The 21,535-nt window shown below is 37.0% G+C and overlaps 1 protein-coding gene across 1 annotated transcript in view; it reads left to right on the forward strand.

Moving 5' to 3' along the window:
- The window catches only part of AKAP6 (A-kinase anchoring protein 6), a 232,505-nt gene extending 213,635 nt beyond the window's left edge, over positions 1 to 18,870 (forward strand). The window contains exons 12-13 of the mRNA XM_067295590.1: positions 9,414 to 12,819; positions 17,930 to 18,870. Coding sequence (XP_067151691.1) covers positions 9,414 to 12,779 — 3,366 coding nt within the window. The 3' untranslated portion in view covers positions 12,780 to 12,819; positions 17,930 to 18,870. The remainder of the gene's footprint in view (positions 1 to 9,413; positions 12,820 to 17,929) is intronic.
- Positions 18,871 to 21,535: the final 2,665 nt, after the last annotated feature.

Raw genomic sequence — 21,535 nt, forward strand, 5'->3', positions numbered from 1 at the left:
TGAAGTTTAAGTGTTAAAAAAAATTACATTAATGATGCATAGAGCTATCTACTTATGCTGGCAGTCCTTTCAGTCTTCCCATCTGACACTTCCTTTTTTTTCCAGCCAGCTAATTTCCTCTCTTTTGTGAGGAGTAACTGTTTTCACACTCGTGCTTACCCAGCAAGCCTCCTCATTGTTTCATGGTTAATTATCTTCTTGAGCTTCACCTTCTCGAGTGACAAAAGAGTGGGCCTCCCCACAGCACTAATGAAAGCTATGTTTTAGAGATGCGCTGTGTGAATAAATGCAGTGTCTGATCTAGCAACATAATAAATAAGTTCCTAAACTTTATGGAGTCACAGCTCATCTGGTAGGTTTACTCAACAATGCAGGAAGATTCTTTCTTTTGAAAACCCTTTTTTATTTTTAAAAGGGGGGGGGGGGGAAATATTGCTTCAGTGTGGAACCAAGTACCATAAACTGTTCCAGAACATCTAGGCATTACTCAAAAGTGCATAACAAACATTCAGTTTCAGTGCAAACCCGAGTTGCTCCACAGCCAGATAAAAGCCTTTGAGCTCTATACTTTAGACAGGCATATTAGCAACATCAGTTAATACTCTCTGTATTTTAATACTCTCTGTAATTACCCTCCTGTAATAGAAGAAAATTGCATAATGGCAAAAGATAATAGCATTGTTGTAATGCTGAAGTACTCCCCATTGTAACTCTGCATTCAGCCAAACTAAAATGGGCAAATTGAAACTTCTCACCATAACAAACACCGTTGTCCATCACTTTGTCTTCTTCTAAGTGAATTTCTGCAGAGTATGCTTATACTAAGTCATTTCTCAGTTTGGTCCAGACTAAATAGTATATGTAAAACCAGTATTTCACACATTGTGCAGAGATTAGATTAATCTAGATTAGATTAAAAATTCCAATCCTTTTTTTTTCCAGCCAGCTCCAGGCTGCGTTGGTATCTGTTATGTACAGAAACAACTATGAACAGCAGGCACTTTATAAGTGATGGAGAGAAGAATAAATTTCTGGAAGTTCAAGGTTAAGATGATTTTAGTGAAAAAGTTCTGCCTATGGACCTCTTACACCTGGAGATAAGGCTGGTGTTTCTATTTTGCAACATTTGAAAAGCAACCTTTCCTAAATATAGGCTCTGTAATGGCAAGGAGCAGTAGTATTATTGTAGCCTCAAGGTGCTTACCATTGGCATTTTGATTCATCTCCAGGAGAACTCTCTGCCAGTATTGACAGCAGTGGTGTTTAACTTAATGCTTGGAAATCCATAGGTAGGCAGGCTGTGAAAATACTTACAATGCGCAGCATTCTTCTAGCCTCTGACTTCACAATACTTGGTCATTGATTCCCCTCTACCTTACTTGTCAATACCCCAAATTTACAGGTGGTGAATCAGTGACATCATGATGTGTCTGGACTGAGATTACAAAGAAAGTCTGACAAAAATTCAAAGAGGAAAAAAATAGTCACTTTTCTTTGAGATCAATGAGGCTAAATTTGGTAGTCTCCAGACTGCTTCTTGAGGAGGAGAAACTGATGATAGAGCCAGATAGTCTTGATGCAGTCCTGTTATTCATAAATAATATAGAGTCTCTCCCTCTCCTGTATACAGGAAGAATTTTTATTTAGAAATTCAAACCCCTGTCCTCCAGTGCTGTGTGAGGAAACTTTCTCTCCAGTTTTCTCTAAGGTCAAGCTCCCCAAGGCTTATGTCCTATCCTTTTGTACCTTATATCTATCTGTTTCTATGGTGATTCTCAATCTTTGGTGTTTCTCACAAATGTACCATTCTACTGAAACAACACTTTTAAAAGCCCTGTGATTCCAGGTGTCCTGATGTGCCTGTTGCACGTTGGAGATGGCTGTTGTGTCTACTGAGTCCCCAGAGTTGTTCTGGTTTAACTAAGAGTACACCATTAAAGGTGTACTAATTCCAGAATAAATGATACTAGATTGAAAATATTGTTGAATTAGTACAATTAGTACAAAGATCTCTATAAGATCACTCTGGTTTTACTGAAGTGATTTTAAAATACACTTCAAGGTCTGCCCGTTGACTGACAAAACATTAGTGATTTTATTATGCCACTGTGTTATTTTGCCACTATAACTTTGTTCAGTGAGCATTTGATTCCAGAATATAACTGATTTGCTGTCAATATGGGTGTAGCAGTATAAAATTGTGTTGAAGCTCTGCAGTGTAGACAAGCAGTGGTTAAATCTGTTTAAGCATGGTCAGTTCCACAGATTTCCTGGTTTTGGTTTCTTTAACTTAACCATAAAGACTGATCTTTGATTTATTTGTGATTTGGCCCACATTCTGAGACACATGGATGAACTCCCACCAACTTGCATGAGAGTGCATCTGAGGTGAAGTGCCTGAACTAGGTGTACATCGCAATATTTTGTTTTTGGATAAAGCTAGGAATGTTTTTTATAAGAGTTTCATAAAGGTCTTGTGTTGGATTCTTGCACAAAGAAAATCATATATTCCTCAGAAGTAAAGGTGAGACCAAAATGACATTCAAGGGCGAAAAACTCTGTCACGTAACCTCTTGACAGATGAAAAGAAAACTACAAAGCAGCAAAAACAATGGTCAGTAAAATATGCCATGTGGCCAGGTTTTCTCATCATAAAAAGGCAAAAAAAAGCCCCACATATACAACTCGGAATATAGGTCTGGGATTGTAAACCTATTCAGATGACAATATGATTCTGCATAAAAATGTTATAGATGATTTTCTGCTCTCTAGTAGCATTTAAAGGGCTCCTTCAACAGATGAGGAACTAAGATATTAGAAAATTGTGTGAGGATACAGTGGCAGAACTGGAGCCTGCTGCTTCCGCAAGGCCTGGAAGACAGACGAGGAATAGTGTGTTAGCAGTGGTGCTCCAGGCGCAGTGTGGTGACAAAATATGTTTAGTCCCCACTTTCGCCTTGGTCTGTGGTAGGAGTAAGTTCCCGCAGGTCTTTTTCTGACACAGCTCACTTTCTGTTTCAGCCTGACTTATTTGTATGGACTGCGGTGCGGAGGGGTAGAGGACTGGAGTCGGGCCTTTCTCTCTTTCCTTTGGCCATCTGGTACCATGGGCAGCTCATCAGGAAAGCTGGGGGACCCCCATAGCACTCATATGCAGGCATTACTGAATGTGGTTAAGCAACATTTAAAGAGCAGTGGAATGGCTGGTTTCTCTGACTTCTGAATGCTTCTGCTGCTAGTAGGGAGAGTTTTTTTCAGATGGGCATCCCGTTAAAAAGTCCCTGCAATTATTACATCTATTGCTTAGAAAGTGAGCCCACAAAACAACTACCATGATAAAGAAAATTATCATTTTTAAAATCTGGATCTGACAATGCTATTCTCTGGACTTCTGTTTCTGAGTGTTAAATGAAACTCCAAACATTGTCCTAAAGAGAGGAAACTGAGCAATGGTCAAATCTCAGCTGTTCCCATATGACCCAGCTGAGACCCTTGTAGGTGACATCTGTGACTGCAGGGAGCACAAATGAAGTCAGTGTCCTCTGTGGGACAAGAATCTGTTCATACCACCTTCCACGCAGGACCCTGGCAATACCTATAGACATCCATAACGCTTAACAGAAAAATGTAAGGAAGTTCTGCATGTGCAGGACTAAGCATATTATTTCACTGAGGGACAAAATAACGTGTGTAAAATGAAGCAAGAGAAAATATGAACCACAGTTTTGGATTTTTACTTTCTTAGAATATAAACACATATCTTCCTATTTTAACTGTAATTATAACAAATAGGTGCGTTAAGGATTGATTTCTCTAGTGATCTGTGATAAAGTATACTGCTTCCATATATTTTGAGACCATATTGTAATGTGTAGGTTGTTTCAGTATCATGCACATGCAATATTGTGCATATGCTTATTCATATTAAAATATTGGTGTTGGGAAATGAGGACAGTTCTCTTACTGGCTATAATATAGGGAACCCCATTTAGAACGTGAGCAGAAGAGAAACAGAGGTGAAATGGGTACTGTACACATAACTGTTTCCCTCAGCAGAAGTACTTGGCATGCTCGCATTTTTCAAAAGACAAAATCATGTTTGTCTTCCTTGAATGTGCACACATTCCTGGAGATGGGGGATGGTTTTCTTTCTTTCTTTTTCTTTTTTCCCCTGGCCCCTAAGTGCAGTTGAGTTTGGATAATTTGTCCACAGCAACTGAAGGATATGTTGGAGGGGGAGGGAGGAACAGAGTTTGTATTTATTATTGTAAAAGCTCTTTTTTTCATGTTAATTCCTTTAAAAAAATATAATGGTACGTAGGGGTTACATTACAGGCCTGTTTCACCAACACAAAGTATCTGTACTGGAGTAGCACATGCAAATGAGACCGAAACAGAGAATCATTGTTTAATAAAATTTGCCAGAGAAAAAGCAAAACTGTCTGTGTTTTAGTAAAGGAAACAAACAGAAAGAAATGTATTTTAAAAGTCTTTTTCTTAAAGAGCACTAGGGTTAAGGAAACATCTTTATGTGGCTTTATAATCTTCCTTTCTCCGTTAACATTTTTGGTAGATTAGTGGTTTAGAGCATTTAAGTACACCCTTAACTTCGCTCACGTGAGTTATCCCACTGAAATGGGACTAGTCTCCTGAGTAAAGTCGTTCAGAGTTCAGGGTTCAAATTGGTAATAGCCAAACTCCTTAAAGCAATACGTTCAAATAGCAGTAAAATGATTTCAACCTTTCACACTTCCAAATGTGTAATTTAATTGATTGCCAGTTTAACTGTATTGAAAACTTTTCATGAGACAGTAAAAGCCTCCTAAGTATTGTTTGTCTAGCAGTAATATTATAAAAATAGGAATATGCATAATATTTGCATTTTTATTGTTATTGTATCATTATTTTTTATTTACATGGTCAAAACTATTTACCTTTTCTTACTGTGTACCACATGGCCATTGAGATCTACTCTAGAAGTAGTTGTGTTTAGTGACTTTATAATGATAAAGTTAACAGTATGAAGCTCTGAGCTAGATGATTTATATATATATATATATATGTATATATATGTATATGCACACACACATACATGCATATAAATGTGTGTATATATGTGTGCACACACACACACAGACACACATATATATAAAACAAGTTTCTAACTTCCAGGAAATTTAAGTACTCATGCGATCGGTTACACTCACTGATATCCATAGAAAGCTCATTTGCTCATTTTGCTTTGGTGGAATTTGGTCTCCATGTTCTGTCATGGCCTCCAACAAGACCAGGACTTAGCAGTGACTGTAAGAGCTCACACCACTGATGTCTGAGGCTCTGTAGCACACTCAAAGTTTTTCTTTAATTGTAGTCTGTCTTACACACGGAGATCAGCATGTCTGTCTGTAACAGACTTTTTTTTTGCTGGGTACTACTTTTTTGTGGCTCAAGGAGTAATATCTTGAGCCATACTAAGTAAAACATGCTTTGGAGTGTGTAAGTGCAAACTCTCTAGGAAATCCACATTCATCCTTAACTGAAATGGGATAAAGAGCATGGTACAGCACTCAAGTTAGTAAAGGTTTCCCAATTTACCCCAATAAAAGATCTGTCTCTGTTTTATGTAAAGGATGCATCATGCAGTACTTTACCGGAAAAAAAATGCTGGTGCTTCTTCTCCTCTCTGTCTTGATTCTCATTCCACGGAACTATGACATGAGCAATCGGAATGTAGCTAGCTGCCAAGTGCAGGGTTGTATCTCCCATCCTCTGCATAACACTGAGTAAAGGCTTGGTTTGGGGAATTTTAAATGTTCTGTTGAGAAGACCTGATCTATTAAGATCACAATAGCTCGAATACTATGGCATCCTACCTAAGCACTGAGCAGCCTGATAAGGAGACATCTGACATTGTAAGAGTAATCATCAGAGATTCCTCATTCTCACCTTGCTACTTTGCTCAGTGCAAACATGGGCTGGAGCGATACCACCTTCTGTTCTTCATGCCAGAGCTTTACTCAAGAGTTTACCTGATGCTGCTCTTTCCAACAGCTACCGCAATATCTAAACTCTCTTTCTTGATTGAATAGCTTGCTAAACTTTGTAAAAAGAAAGGGGAACTGTATACCACCCCTAAAAATGCCAAATGACTTCCAGAATGTTTGTGACTTGAGCTGGATGGTTTGTTTCAGACAAAGTTAAAACTTGGTCTGCACTTGATAAGGACTGCCAGTGTAGCTGATAACCACTAAAGTTATACTGGTATATCTCCTTAGGGGACATGGTGCTTATAAGAAAAGTAGTGATTGACCAGTACAGTTTCAATCAGTTCATTGGACAGAGAAAGCTATGCTGGCAAAAGGACCATACCTGCATACACAAGAGTCTTTGGCAGTATAGCTGTGACAATCAGAAAAAAAATCAAATTCCTTACCATCATAGTTATGCCTGTAAAACTTCTAAGTATATACCAGGCCTCAGAAGAGCATCTGCATTTGAAGGCTAAAAAATAGGCTTTGAAGTAAGGAGCACTCGGTGAAGATGAGTGGGCTGAGGTCACAACTCTACATGTTTTATTGTTTTAGTCCATCTGACTTGCAGAACAAACAAGGCAGCCAAGTGCTGATTTACAGGGGGAAGGTTATCTTCCTGACCAATAAGGACCAAATGTTTTGTTTTTAAGAAACAAAATCAGATTCTGTGGAACATAAAATCCTTGGAACCTGCTGCTGATTTCCTGCCTTCAGGAATTTCTTTTAGCAGCTGGCAGAAGCTTAAAACAATAAATTGTGCAGTTTTGGATGCTTTGCATAGCAATGTCTTCCTAATGCAAAGTGTGACAGAGTAGTAAAACATGCCACAAAGAAAATGAGTACATTTAGCTGATTTTTTGTTTAATTTAACAGGCTTTCAAACAAACTTAATTTAAATCTTATCATTCCCTTGCACTGGTTTTTACTCGAGGATCGATAAATTGATATGCCTCTCCTTAGCTATGAGTGGGAAACTAGGCCCAACTAAGTACCAACCAGAAGCCTTTATGAAAACATAACTGACAACTCCAAATATGGACTGCTAAACTCCACAATATACAGCACTGCTCTGATAGCCTTAGTTGTCTGGCAAATGGGTGTTTTCACAGGAATTTAAGATGTAAACTACCACTTGCCAATGTCTCACAGTAGAAAAGAGCTCTTTAATGAATTTACTCCATAAAAGTTTTAGGATAGGTCCACAAAGAGACACCTGCCTTCAACATTAGATGTGAAAGATGATTGTCAAGATCCCCAAAGCCTCCTGACCTGTCAGGATGCAAAAATTCTTTGGCACCCAAATTTCTGCCTGTGATTATTTGCAATATCTGAATACAGCTGAACTGCTCAGAGGCTTGCCTTACAGCTAAGCTCAAGGGACTCTGAGAACACAGATATATCTCACATGGCAGCTGTCTGATTTTATCAAATATACCAATTATCATATCATTCTGCTGAATGGTGGATAGCTATTCTGCCTAGTTTGGAGATAATCGTTCTTTATGTCAGTTGTGCATTTTTGCCGTTGGTCTACTGGATATTGGGATGGGTTGCCCTTGGTGTCTCCCACAGAAGCAGTGCCACCCTGTATCCATAATTAAATAGACACTGGGGCAGGGATTTGAACCTATCTATCCCTCATGCCAGTCAAATGTGAGCACTGCACTGTAGGATGAAAATCTCCTCGTCTCTCTATGACCCAATTAATATATAACTGTTTTATGAAAATGAAACAGCATCAGCAGGCTTCTTTTCAGAACAGCTTGTAGCTAGGACTTCTTCTGACAGATCGGGAACCTGGTTCATGTCTCTTGTGCCCAGTTTAACAAAGTCTCCCACACCCAAAATGAGTGCCCTAACTATTGAGCTGTTGGAGAATATCTCATGATTTCTCCTGAAAGGGCTGAACAGGCTTAGTTTCTACTCTAAAGAGAGAATTCACAGCTGAGAATCCCAGTCAGAGAGATATGTGCCTTCCTCTGTACAGTTAACCTTGGCTGAGTCTTTATGAATCTAAGTTAGTACCCAACTTACATACAACCGTATTTCATTTGACCATAGCCTCATTTTATCTGCTTGTATTTCAATAACTTCGTGAGTTATTTGTGATTTAGAATGCTGTTTGGCATGTGATCAATGCTGTATTTGAAAAACAAACCATGCTCCAAGAAAGCTCTAGAGACACATCATTATTGAAAATTTTTTTGGAAAAAGTGTTTGCTTTTCTGGATATAGTTATCACTGCTCTGTTAAGATTATTTAAACTAAATAGTTCTGCATTAGGTAACAGTCCTATTACAAGATTTACTGTATGAGCCAAGTATCTTCCTTAAAACGGAGACCACTCAATGAACAGAAAGATAAAATGAAACTAATTTGTGCTCAGAGAGCCAGCCCCCAAATCAGGGACCATTTCTGTCCCATTTTGAGGATTTTCACATGAATCTGTACTGTGGCCGTTTGGCACATCACCCGGATTGAAGGACTGAGAAAAGTTGCGAAGGTGCTCTTTCTCTCCTGCAGGTGTTTCTAGAAGGAACAACTTTTGAGATTAGGTGTTCTGAGCCCATAATAGCAAATATTACTGGAAAGTTACAAAAGTCTTGGGGGGGAAAAAAAAAAAAAAACCCTAAGCTTAGCTCAATTATTTATTAGCACTCTCCCAGAGAATAGTGTCAGCATGGACAATATTTGAAATTCATGTAATACTTGATTAGACTGATTGATTGTTCTTACAGCTGAAGATTTTAACATTCATTAGTCTTACTAACTGGTTATTAGTACTGCCTTTATTAGCAAGTAAAGAATAAACAGAAATTCTAACAGAAATTCATCATGGTGAATTTATTCAAGTCTTGTGACTGCCACTGCTTTAGAATAGTTGTTTTAAGACTGACACCACAAAAGTTTCTGTTATAAACATTTTAAAAATCCTTTAATAAGTCCTTTACATCTCAACTCTTTTAAACTTAAGTAGGCTAAGAGATAATTTCATATATCCAATGTAATAAAATGCTAATAGCATGTTTTTTACTTACTAATACATTTCTATGAGATTCCATGGATTGGCTAAAGCTTATTATACATATTTTAGTCAAATGACTAACCAAGATAAATCTCTGTTAAAGAAAAATCAAATTTCTGTATTATATTTTGAAGGAAAAAAGAAAAAATAAGAAAATTAAGAAATCATGTAAAACATAATGGGTTTCATTTTAATTGACCATTTTAATAGTACACAATATGTAATAAATTTAAAAACCTCTTAGTGATCATTGTTCCAAAAATGCACTTTACTCCATTAATTTATTGATATGATTTCAATGGAAGCACTCTTAAAATAGAGTTGTAAATATTTTTAATCTTTGAATTTTTTTACAGGAGTCTCTGAACGTTATCGATCCCAGTTTGATGGACCTAAATGGTCCAAGTGAAGATGCGCTAGAATGGGACGAAACTGACATAAGTAATAAGCTTATCAGTATTCATGAAGAGTTAAATGAATCTGATCAAGAGCTCAAGAAGGATGATCTAAGCCAGAAGTCCACTTCAGGAGAATGTGGTGAAAATGATTTGAATGAAGATGAAAGTATCAGTGATCATGGAAGTCCTCTTTATTGTCCCAACATAACTTCCCCTCCAAATCCTCACATCTATCAAGTCTATAGTCTTCATAACATTGAATTATCAGAAAAAAAACACATGGCTTTCTTGAAAAAAACATCCAGACTCCCCAGTGTAACACAGTCTAACATTTTAAATAAAAGTCTTAGTAAAGACTCTTCATTTTCATCTACCAAATCCCTGCCAGATCTAATAGAGGGGACCACACTGGCAAAACCATATAACTATATATACCACAGTGGAAAAATAAGCAGGCATTCTGAGAGTGAGAGTGGAATAGTGAGTGAATGTGATACAGAAACTACAAATAATTCAGAAATTTTTTTGCTAAATGGTATTGAAAGCACACAAAGTAATCCTGAAATTGGGCATGAAGAAATTCAAATGGATGACATAGTTGATGTAATAAAACAAAAAATAGAACAAGATGAAGATGACCACCTTAATCTCTCAGATAATTTCCAGTTGGCACCTTCTGCATGTTGTGCAAGTGAAAATGATGGAGATTTGAACAGTATTACCAAGTGTAACCCTGTCTGTCTAGAAGAATTGCAAGGAAAACATGACGTGTTTACATTCTATGATTACTCATATCTTCAAGGCTCCAAATTCAAATTACCAGTGATGATAATGAAACAGTCGCAAACTGAAAAAACACATACAGAGGGCACTTTTCTTCATGGATTTTGTTTTGATAAAATACCTGGTAAATCTGAACATCAGTCTGGAGAGTCACAACTAGATGGATTTATTCATGACCATATTTTGACAGATATCTCTGGAGAATCAGATCCCAGTTCTTGTAAATCTGCAGAAACTGTAAGGAAATTAACTAATACACAAAATATAAGACAAGTTTCAACTTTATCTCATAGTTCTTCATTAGAATCTCTTTCTGTAGTGGGTGATTTGTTCAGCTCAAGTGTTTTTAAAAGTGGTGATGGTCTTCAGCGAAGTACCTCTTTGGAGAGCTGGCTAACTTCATACAAAAGCAATGAAGATCTTTTTAGTCATCTTGACTCAGAAGACATAAGTGCAAGCAGTGATTCTGTTGGAGAGCTCAGCAAAAGGACATTAGATCTTCTGAATCGTTTAGAGAATATCCAGAGTCCTTTAGATCAAAAGATAAAGCGCAGCATCTCTGATATAACACTCCAAAGTAGTTCTCAAAAAATGTCTTTTACTGGACAGCTGTCTTTAGATATTGCATCCTCAATCAATGAAGACTCGGTGGCTTCTCTCACTGAACTCAGCAGCAGTGAGGATCTTTCTATCTGCTCTGAAGACATTGTACTGCACAGAAATAAAGTACCAGATTCAAATGCATCATTTAGAAAACATCTTAATAGATCTGTAGCTGATGAGAGCGATGTCAATGTCAGCATGATTGTTAATGTCTCCTGCACTTCTGCTTGTACTGATGATGAAGATGACAGTGATTTGCTTTCAAGTTCCACCCTTACTTTAACTGAGGAAGAGCTGGGTATCAAAGATGAAGATGATGACTCCAGTATAGCAACTGATGAGGATATTTATGAAGAATGCAATTTAATTTCAGGGCTTGATTATATAAAAAATGAACTCCAAACTTGGATTAGACCAAAATTTTCTTTGACAAGAGAGAAGAGAAAAAGTAACCTCAGTGATGAAATTCAGAGCAGTAAAGAAGTTAGTAATGAGACATCAAAAGCCACAGATACATTCAGCATTGAAACGCTTTTGAATGGTTCAGTTCAGAAAATATCAGAAAATAATGGCAATAGTAGGAATGTATCAGGTGATCATGAAAAGGGGACAAAGGGTCACATGATGAAAGATAGCTCTCAGATTGCTAAAGATCAGCTTGTGGATGATGTGGAGAATGGCAATGTTGAAAATACTCTTGGCAGTCAAAAGGAAGAGCTTGTTAGAACATCCGCAACTCCCAGAACTCATGGGTCACTTGATGCTAGGGAAGCTGAAAATGAATATTGTGTCTGTGAAGCACTTACAGATAGTTCAGATGATTCACATATGGATGGCAAGGAGACTGTTCTGCCATCAGACGGATCCAGAAACCCTCCAAAAGAATGTCAAAGTTATCTTCGGTCTGATGGTCACAGTGCTGCTTACTCTCCTGCCAAAAAGCCTTGTCTTGAATCTGCCTCAGAAATGAACTCTGTAGAGGCACAAGATATTGCTTTACTAACATCCTTACTTAATGGTCAACAACACAGAACAAGCATTACTGAAAAATCTACTGATTGCTGTGCCGCCCTGAAATCTAGTGAAGCAGAAGATAACTCCTCAGCCAGTGGTCATGATTCATGCTGTAACTGTGAATCTGATGCTTCTGACAAAAGAAACTTGGAAGATGGCTCAGTACACAACTTTGTGATGGAAATAATTGACATGGCATCAACAGCTTTGAAGAGTAAGTCACAACCTGAATGTGAGTCATCTGCTCCAGCTTCCTTAGCACAGATCAAGGAAAAAGTGTTAGAACATTCTCACAGACCCATCCAGCTAAGAAAAGGTGACTTCTATTCTTATCTTTCACTTTCTTCTCATGATAGTGACTGTGGAGAGGTAACCAAATATATAGAGGAAAAGAGCAGCACTCCCATACCACTGGACTTAACAGATGAGAGAGAAAGCATTGAATGCTTTTTTCAAGCTTGTCCTGAGGAAGAACGGGTTGAGCAGCAGCAATCCATTTCTAACAGTACTCCTGAAGCATCTCTGGAGTCATGCAAAGACTTAGAGTCATTAGGGGAAGTTAAAACTTCAACAGAAGACAGGGATTTATCTTTCTTACGTGATGATGATGTTGATATAGATGTCCCCAATGCTAACAAAAAGAAATCATTAAACAATTTGAAAAATGCTGCAGCTGATTTGCTGATTTCAGACAGCCTATGTGAAGGTTTTGGACATGAAAAGAGTAGTACAGGAAAATCACCTGGAATTGAAGAGCCCAAAGGATGCGTTGTTGCTTCTGAAGAGGCTTCAGCTGTAGACTTTCAGTTAAAGCCTGGCCATTCACAAGATAAGGAGGTTTTGCACCAGAACACTAAAACTCTTACTTGTGAAGAAAACCTCCTGAATCTTCATAAGGAAAGGCACATAAATATGCACAGATAGAATGTAACCTCTCCAGGCATGTACGTTATCCTAAGAACAGGTATGTACTCTACAATATACAAGTAAGTTGCACATTAATTTTTTTTTTTTTACTTTTTGATCATTTTTGTACAGTGAAAGAAGGTGAATCACCATACAGGGCTTTTGTTTTAAGATAGTGCTATATCATTTGATTTGATTACACTGTATTCCCAATTTACATGCCACTGGTCAACAAATGCAGTGAATACGAACTGCTTCTTGCCCTTTGGCTTTGCACTGACTGGAGCTGCTGTCTTCTGGAATAATTCAAATCTACTATCTTGCAGAACTTGGGAATCCCAGAAAAGGGGTATTTCTATATCAGCCTCCTCTTCCCTTATCAACTGAGCTGTGGAATCTATCAGAAACCAGCTCTACTCACTGATCCCCTTCTCCACAGTCAGCTGGCCTTATGAGGTATTCAAAAGCACTTGATGAAGCTGAACTTCTGGTTTTACAAGCATTTCGGGTGACCAGTGAGTTGGAGCTCTACAATATTTACAGACAAGCCATGAAGAATGGCTAAGCAGACTGGAGAATAAATAGAAAGATAATAAGTCATCTCTTGATGTCAGTTTACCATGATTTAAGATCACTAAGCCATTATTAAGAACACAATTACTCAGACACAATGTCAGGCCAAAAGTTGAGGTTACCAAAATAAGAAATCTTTGCAACATCAGTGAAGAGTATAATATGAGAATAATGTAAAGACCCAAACACCGAAGCAGATGGAAACTGGTAGCCACAACAGCAGTATTGACTGCTTCAGTTCTGTTTTGTGATATGCATTTTGACATATAAGTAAAATGTTTGAGCCTAAGGTGAAAAAGTGGCTTCAATCTCTGCCAAAGTTTTAAAGTGGTTCAGATATGTAGTTTCTGACCTCACATAAATGTCTAAGAATAAGCTGCACATTTAACAGTGAAAGAAAGATCTACCAAGCAACTTCTGGGCCAGATCCTGACATGTAACAATGCTGCTTTGTGTCCTGCTATTTATTCAGCAGCCCAGGAGCCAGCATGTGAGAATCACCATTAGCCTGGAAATGCTTCTCCAGCAAACCAGATCCATCATGACAGCTCCAAATGCCACTCCAATTCCAAATGCTGCTGCTTATCACAAGCAGTAGCAAGGGAAATTACAATAAGACACAAGGTTAAGCACTGGAACAGGTTGCCCAGGGAGGCTGTGGAACCTCCATCTTTGGAGAGTTTCAGTATTCAACAGGACAACACCCTGAACAACCTGATCTAACTTTGAAGATACCCTTGCTTTGTGCAGGAGGTTGGACCGGATGACTTTCAGATGTCCCTTCCAACCAAAGTTATTCTATGATTCTATGATATTTCTAGGGGAACAGTATGTTATTTATCATTGCCCATAAAAACCACTAGTACACTCCTATTGCGAACTGTATAGCTGTGACAGAGGATCTGGGCCTATTCATACAAAATAGATTGCTGCTATTGGATATTTAACTTCTGCATTTCCTACTTTGGTATGTTATTTTATTATGTTTTGGGTTTTGTTTTGCACATATTGGTGGCTCACCCACCATTCACACATTTACATATGTATGAATATGTCTAGTAAAGTCTTTAGGGTTATGACAGCAATAGTCTACACCTTGCCACTATCACTTTCAGACACTATCTATTTAAATAATGCATTATCTTTGAACTGTGATAGAAGAGAAAGGATATTTCTTGAATGACTTTGAAATGGGCTTTCATGGCCTGTTGATTGCCACTTAAGTTAATAATTGAACACATCCAAATAACTGGAGAAGCAACAGAAATCAACTGCAAATTACAAAACCTAAAGATGATACTTTATGTTCTAGGATTACATTAAAAGGTTAATGTGTATATGGAAGTCTCTATCTGGAAACTGAGATGATAAAACTCTGCAGTTGATAAGTGATTACACTGTAAACATAAGGTTTTCCTAAATTAATGTTTTATTAGTTTCTTAATTTTTTTCACTCCTTTTATAATACTAATTTGAGGAAGAATAGTTACTATTGTGAGTGCGATATTCTTCTTGTTCTCATTCTTTCACTGATGAAGATAATAACATAACTTTGCACTTCATTAGTACTTTTCATCTGAGGATCTCAAAATAATGTATAAACTTCCCCTCACTCTTCAGAACTCCATAGATACTTACATGGTGACCAGCTGTGTTTTCATTAGACTGGGATATGACAATATGCAGTTAACAAGGCACAAGGACTAAGACTGGGCATAGAAGATGGAGACAGTTGCACATGCCCTGCAATGCAATGCAATGTTATGTAAAGGCTGTATGTGACAGTTTGATAGAGTTGTATTACAGTTTTAATTTTTGCCTAGGCTTGGAAGATATTTTTAAGACAGCAAAGCCCATCGCACTACATCCGGCTTTTTGCTTTTAAGGAGATATTTATTGTTTTTTAAGTGATATATATCATTGTTTCCATGGAAATTATGTACTGTATTATTCCCAGTTGCAAAGCCGTAGGATACATATAGTGCATCTCAAGCACATCAAAAACTGAAAATCTGAGCTGCTAGATATGGTTTCACTAAAGTCTGAGCTCCCTTCCCCCCACCCCATTTGCAAGCTTGGAGCTTTAACTTCATCTCCCATGCTATGGGGAATGAATTACAGAAGCAATCTATCCTAATTTGTTAACTTATTCAAATAACAGTTATTATACTTAACTATGCTAAAGATTATCTTTTTGGTGGCAGATTGTTTATTTTTTGATGAGGCTAATTACTGATTTTCCAAAGGTAATTTACATTTATTACTAATACATCTTTTAAAATGTGACAGATAAATGTTGTTCCCATAAGTGTATTATGAAAAAAGTTACTATTTAAAAACACATTATTTAATTTGAAAGATAAATGGCAAACACCATTATTTTTCCTGTAGCACCTGTGCTGTAAGCTCATTTAAATGTGTAATTCCATGTGTAGCTGCAATACTTAGAGAAAAAATAATCTATAGTATATGTGTACCTTAAAAGCATACTCAGAATTCAAAGGTAAAAAAAGTTTCAAATGTAGTCTGATTTTATACTATTTGCCTTGGCTGTACAGGAGGATAAAAGCAATAGTGAAGAAAATATTTCTGCCAAATGTAAGTAAGTTGCAATCTTGTTATTTAGCAGTATGCTACAAAAATGACCGTTATGAGAAAGTACTAGCAATTCTATAAGCGGGCTCAAAAATACCCCTATCAGCACTGATTAGTCTCTTGTATGAGCCAACATGAGTTCTTCAACAGAGGTGCTCACAAAGCTGTGCTGATTTTATTTCTCAAGTAGTGGACAGCTTGAAAGAGCAATCTTTTTGGATACTAGATCATGCAATCTTCTGCTGTCACTGTGACCCATGACTACCAATGGGATGGGAATTCTTAGTCGCGTATTCATTGTGTGCAGAGATCAATACATTAAGGAGGTTTATGTGATGTGTCCAAAGTCTTTTCTAGAAAATACCTTAGACTTTTGTGCGTTATCTGTTAGTGCTTACAAATAAGTCACAAAAGCCATTTCCTTCCTTTTGTAGAGAATGTGTAATTTAAACTTAAGTTTTAACTTAATTTGAAAAAAAATATATTACTTGGGCTTAAGAATAAATGGGTTTTATCTGACAACACTACAATGTTAGCCAGAATATCCTGCCACTTACTGTACCCCGAAGGAACCCGGGAGGCAGGGTGGCTGCTGCCCAGGACTGGGGCTCAGGAGGTCTGACTGTTATTTCCTGCTCAGCAATAGACACTTTGTATGACTTATTCCCTCCCTGCCTCAGTTTCTTTAGTGACTATATAGGGAGAGTAATGACTGATGGGACCTGTGAAGCATGATTCAAGTTTTTTGAGATCCACAGATAAAATATATGCATAAATGCAAAGTACTGTTGGTTTACAGAATAGCTAGTATGTAATAACTTTCTTTTAGAAAGTGGAACTATACAAGTAGTCTAAATCTTTTCTTACCGTTTTTTCTTGAAGTTTTTATAGGGAACTGGATGCAGTAATGTTTCTTTACTGAGCTCAAAACACAGTCATGACCTTTTAGCTCATTACAGCAGCTGAATTCAAAAAATGTAAATAGAATAAACAGATAATCTCATATTGTCTGGGAATGATATAATTTTTGAAAAAAATGAAATAGTCCATCAGTGAGACTTTTCTTACTATTGATATAATGAAACTCATGCCAGAGTTTTAGAAACATTTTGATTCAATCTTCCTCTTTGTTTGCATCTGTTCTGCACTGATTTCTAAACAAACTGTTACTATTTTCATGTAAGTATATTTTTTCTGTAAATAGAGGGGGGTCAGTTACAACAAATAAGATCAAAGGAGAAGGTAAATGGATAGATGCAGATAGTCCTGCTTAATTTGGAAGACATATAATGCATGTCTGGAGTGCCTCCTAGGAAATGCCTGCAAGATGTACTTTGCACTAATCTTTGAGCCGTATTCTGACAGTTATTTCTTCATAATCCTCATCATAAGCCTCTGCTCTTTGATGAATAGTCTAACCCTAAACTCCAAGCTGGATAATTCTATAGTAGGAAAATTTAACTCATTGCTGGTACCAGAAGTGTCTAAGTAGCAATTTACAGTTTAAAATATAGCAATGACATTGACAGTTCTATTCATGGACCATTTCTGTGACAACCCTTTCCTCCTCTCCATTGAAATCTCATTGTATATGTTTACATAAATATTGAACTCAATGCTGGGTAGCCATTTTTGTTGTTTGGCGTTTGCAAATTCATATGTTTTCATTGATCGGTGCACCTTTGAATGTGCTGAAGGTAAGTTCACAGGTAAGGCTGAGGACAGGATCCAGGGAAAAGGTCAGATTTGATGACTTCCCATGTTTCTTTAGAAACAAAGTCTTTACAAAAATCAATGAGTTTTCTACATCAATACAATTTTTTACACTAACTTGTACCTCAGGCTGTTAAAAATTATTGTTTGACTACTGTATGCTTCTGCATTAAAGGCTTTGGCATGTGATCATTTAATGACTATCTGTGGTTGTTCTGGAAGAGCTATGTTTTGCAAATAAAACTGCATTTTCTGTAACCTACTATTACTTTTTTGTTTCCTTTTAGAAACTTGGCTGCAATTCAGGTGCAGGTTCATCCTGTAAACCCTGGGATGACCTCCAATTCCATTGTATCACTGCCTTTCATTATACTGACTCCCAAGATAAATTTTCTTTCCAAATGTGATTTGTCCATGTTGGCTTTGTGATCAGGCTGCATATGCTAGTCCTATTTCAGTGATTATTTTGTATTGTAGCAAAGCCATTTGCTTTCATATGGATTCCTCTCCCAAGCTACCTCTAATGACCTCCCCTTCCTAAACTGGATGCTCTGGTACTACTTATCACCGGTTATGTTCTTTAAAGTTTTGTAGTTCCACAGAATTCATGATCAGTCTGGTTCATCTTTTCAGAACTGTACCTGTCAGTGCTCTTATATTTTCTGTATCAAATTTAATATTTATGTGTATAATGCATATGTTTATTGAAACTATTTTATGTTTAAAATGACAATTTTGTTGGATTGCAGCAAAAAGAATCATCAGCTCTCCTGATTCAGTACATCTAAAAATTAAGCAATTAAAGTAAATGCCATTTTATTTATTTTATTTTAAAATTTAATCTATGCAACACTTCAAGAAACAACTACATGGTGTTGTATATTAGGAACTGTTGACATTCTACTGAATTAAGTACAACATTTTGTTTTTTTATGCTTCTTGAGGTGGTAATGAGAAAAAAAGTTTTTAAAAAATGTGTGCCTTGCTGTATTTCTTACACCATTTATTAAAAAGCTGCTTTCACAGTAAAATTATGTTGGTTTGAAAGGAGGAAATAGCAAGGTTAAGATGTGTGAATAATTTCTGTATATATGTATAACCAAGTGCAAACACTGATGTATAATGACAGTATAAAATGCTTTCATGTTTGTGATGTCCAGTGATGTGGAAAATATAAGCCTTAAAACCATTAGATTGCATGGTAATTAGAATTGACATAATAAACATAGTTTATTGGGGAAAAAAAGCAGAACTGGTGATCTGTTTTACCTGCGTTCCAAGAAGAGAATACTGCATCCAAGTCCCAAAGGATACCTTTTTTGTTTGCAGATATTTCCTAGAGACATGAGATTGTATACCAGGTGAAGGTTTGTGTTACCTGACTCAGAGGTAAAGATCCTTTTCATTAAAGATTCTGCAGGTCTTTTAGGTCAAACAGGGAGACACAAATATTTAGTGGATTAACTAGTACACTGCCAATGGCAGTTATCAGTGGGCAATGATACACTTTTGTATCGGACCTTTATTTCTTTATCATTAATACTTTGATCTTGTGTTTTAGGACATTTTCTGACTCTTAAAATTTCATTCATTTGCATAACTACATCAAATAAGCTTTATATATCTTTATGTAATAACTTTTACAGTTGGCTGTTTCAATGACTTGGACTGTACATTTTAAGTGTTTTTTTCTTGTGCTAAAACTATATTGGGTGACTAAAACAAGGCAGATGATAGCTTTATTACCTATCTCTGAAAACATGACATTCATCTCCTAAAAGCACTATTGTGAAGGGGTGTCAGGAAAGTTAAATGGCAGGGAATGCTCTCCCATACCATCTTTTTATCATTATTTTTTCCATGTATGTATGTATTTTTATAAAATGTTCCAACGTTCTTCTTCCTTTAGAGAAGCAGTGTCAGGTTATAAGCCTAGCTAGTACCTAAAAGAGGAACTATACTGACCACCTGATATATTTGTACAATACTGAAGGAACAGGTATTAAAAAAAAAAAAGTGTTTTTCAAATGATTAACACTTCCTATTACTGCTATGAGTGAATTATTTATCTCCCAATTTAGATTTCCACAACATAACCTTGACATGGGTACGGCAGCAGAAACAACTCTTAGCTTGAAGAAAAATGTTAATAATATGTGTCAATTTTTGAGAGCCTTTTGGATCTGGAAAGTTTTCTGCTCTTGCGTATCTTTGTATCATGTACAAATCTGTTAGGTTAAACTTATAACTACCTAAAACGTATAACTATCTAGCTAAAGATCACTGTAACATATTTCAACTATTTTTTAAATTATATAAAAAGTAATTCCGAATAGAACACCTAATTTAGTAAAATATTTATAGTGCCAATTATGTTACTTTATCAGTTATTTCAAGCATGGTTTGTAAAATGGTTTTGACATGGGAATTGAGTTCTGAATCATTCTTTTGTCTCCCTAGCATTTTCTGGTTTATATTGTATTTTTTTAAACTTACTTTGACTATAATCATATCTTACACTATGATGACAGGAAAACTAATAAGTCAGAGGCTTTTCAGATCTGTCACCTCACCCAACAGACTGTGCAGAACTCCATCAATTACTTGTACCATTCTATTAGGCTATTTGCCACAAATTCACTTTTTTCCTAGGGGAAAATAGCAGTACTTGTCAAATCAATAAACCACATATTCATCATACAATATCTGGAATATTATATGGTCACAACTCAAATTTCTGTGGCTCTGTGGTTCCTTTCTGAGAGATGCTGAACATTTTAATTTAAGTGGTATTCCCAGGCCTATATTAGCTGGTCTCAGGAGATAAAGTTATCATTTTTATGACTGTGATGCAAGACCCATCATTATCAACTCTTCTTTTTCTGGCAAGCTTATAAGCTTTATCCTTTTTTATTTTTCTTCTCACTTAGAACCTATTGGATATTGATGTCAATAAAAATGGATTTCTGAAAGACATATCTGACACATATGCTACAGGATTTGTTCTTGTCTTAGTAAAGTCATATGCTTATGGCCAAATTGTGCATACTACCTGGAAGAAGTTCTAGTGCTAACTCCCTAAAGAAAAATATTAGTATAGTGTAAAAATAATGTTGATGTACCAATATTACCTCTAATGTCAACCCATACATAGATTCCTTTACAGACCCCATTCCGTTCTGCTGAAATTCTCTTGCGGTGTAGAAGCATGCTACAAGCTTTCTGCAACATTTATCCCCACCCAAAGCTCCATAGGCTGCTTTTTATTCCACACACTCTCTGGCTTACGCTTGAACAACATCTGCAATGTGTGAGGAGCCCATTTGACAGCAATGGCCCTGACACGTGGATTTCCCATTCCTGCCTGCTTCACATTCCTTCCACGGAGAGCTAGACCTCTCCAGCTCTGAGCAAAGGGAATGCGCACTAACACTGCTGGTACAGCACATGCCTGGGACTATGATTTAAAAGGTGTTTTGTAATCACAGTAGTTTAATATTGGGATAGCCTTGTGAACCATGTCCCCAGGCTCTTTCTCACCTAATGCTCTGCCTTTTCCCCAAGGTAGGTCGAAGAGTATTTATGGACTAGTGCCTCTGCCTCTTTGTTATAGTAAGAGAAATTCAGGTGGCATCTCTATGTCTGTATTGTGGATTGTGCTTTTCATTTTATACACATGTAAACCTAAGCATACAAACACATCGCACGCCCACCAGCAAAGATACTGGCATTGCTGCTGCTGTTTGTTTCACGATAAACTCAAGCAGGCACTGTCAGCTGGAGGGCATCTCCCCCTTCCTCCTTCAGAGGGATGAAGGGCTTCACACAGCACGTAGCCTCTTGTCCTGTGTCCCACATTTTAGAATTTCATTCCAATTCCCCTGTGTTGAGCA

The sequence above is a fragment of the Apteryx mantelli genome, chromosome 4 (genome assembly GCF_036417845.1).
Source record: "Apteryx mantelli isolate bAptMan1 chromosome 4, bAptMan1.hap1, whole genome shotgun sequence".
Taxonomy (NCBI): domain Eukaryota; kingdom Metazoa; phylum Chordata; class Aves; order Apterygiformes; family Apterygidae; genus Apteryx; species Apteryx mantelli.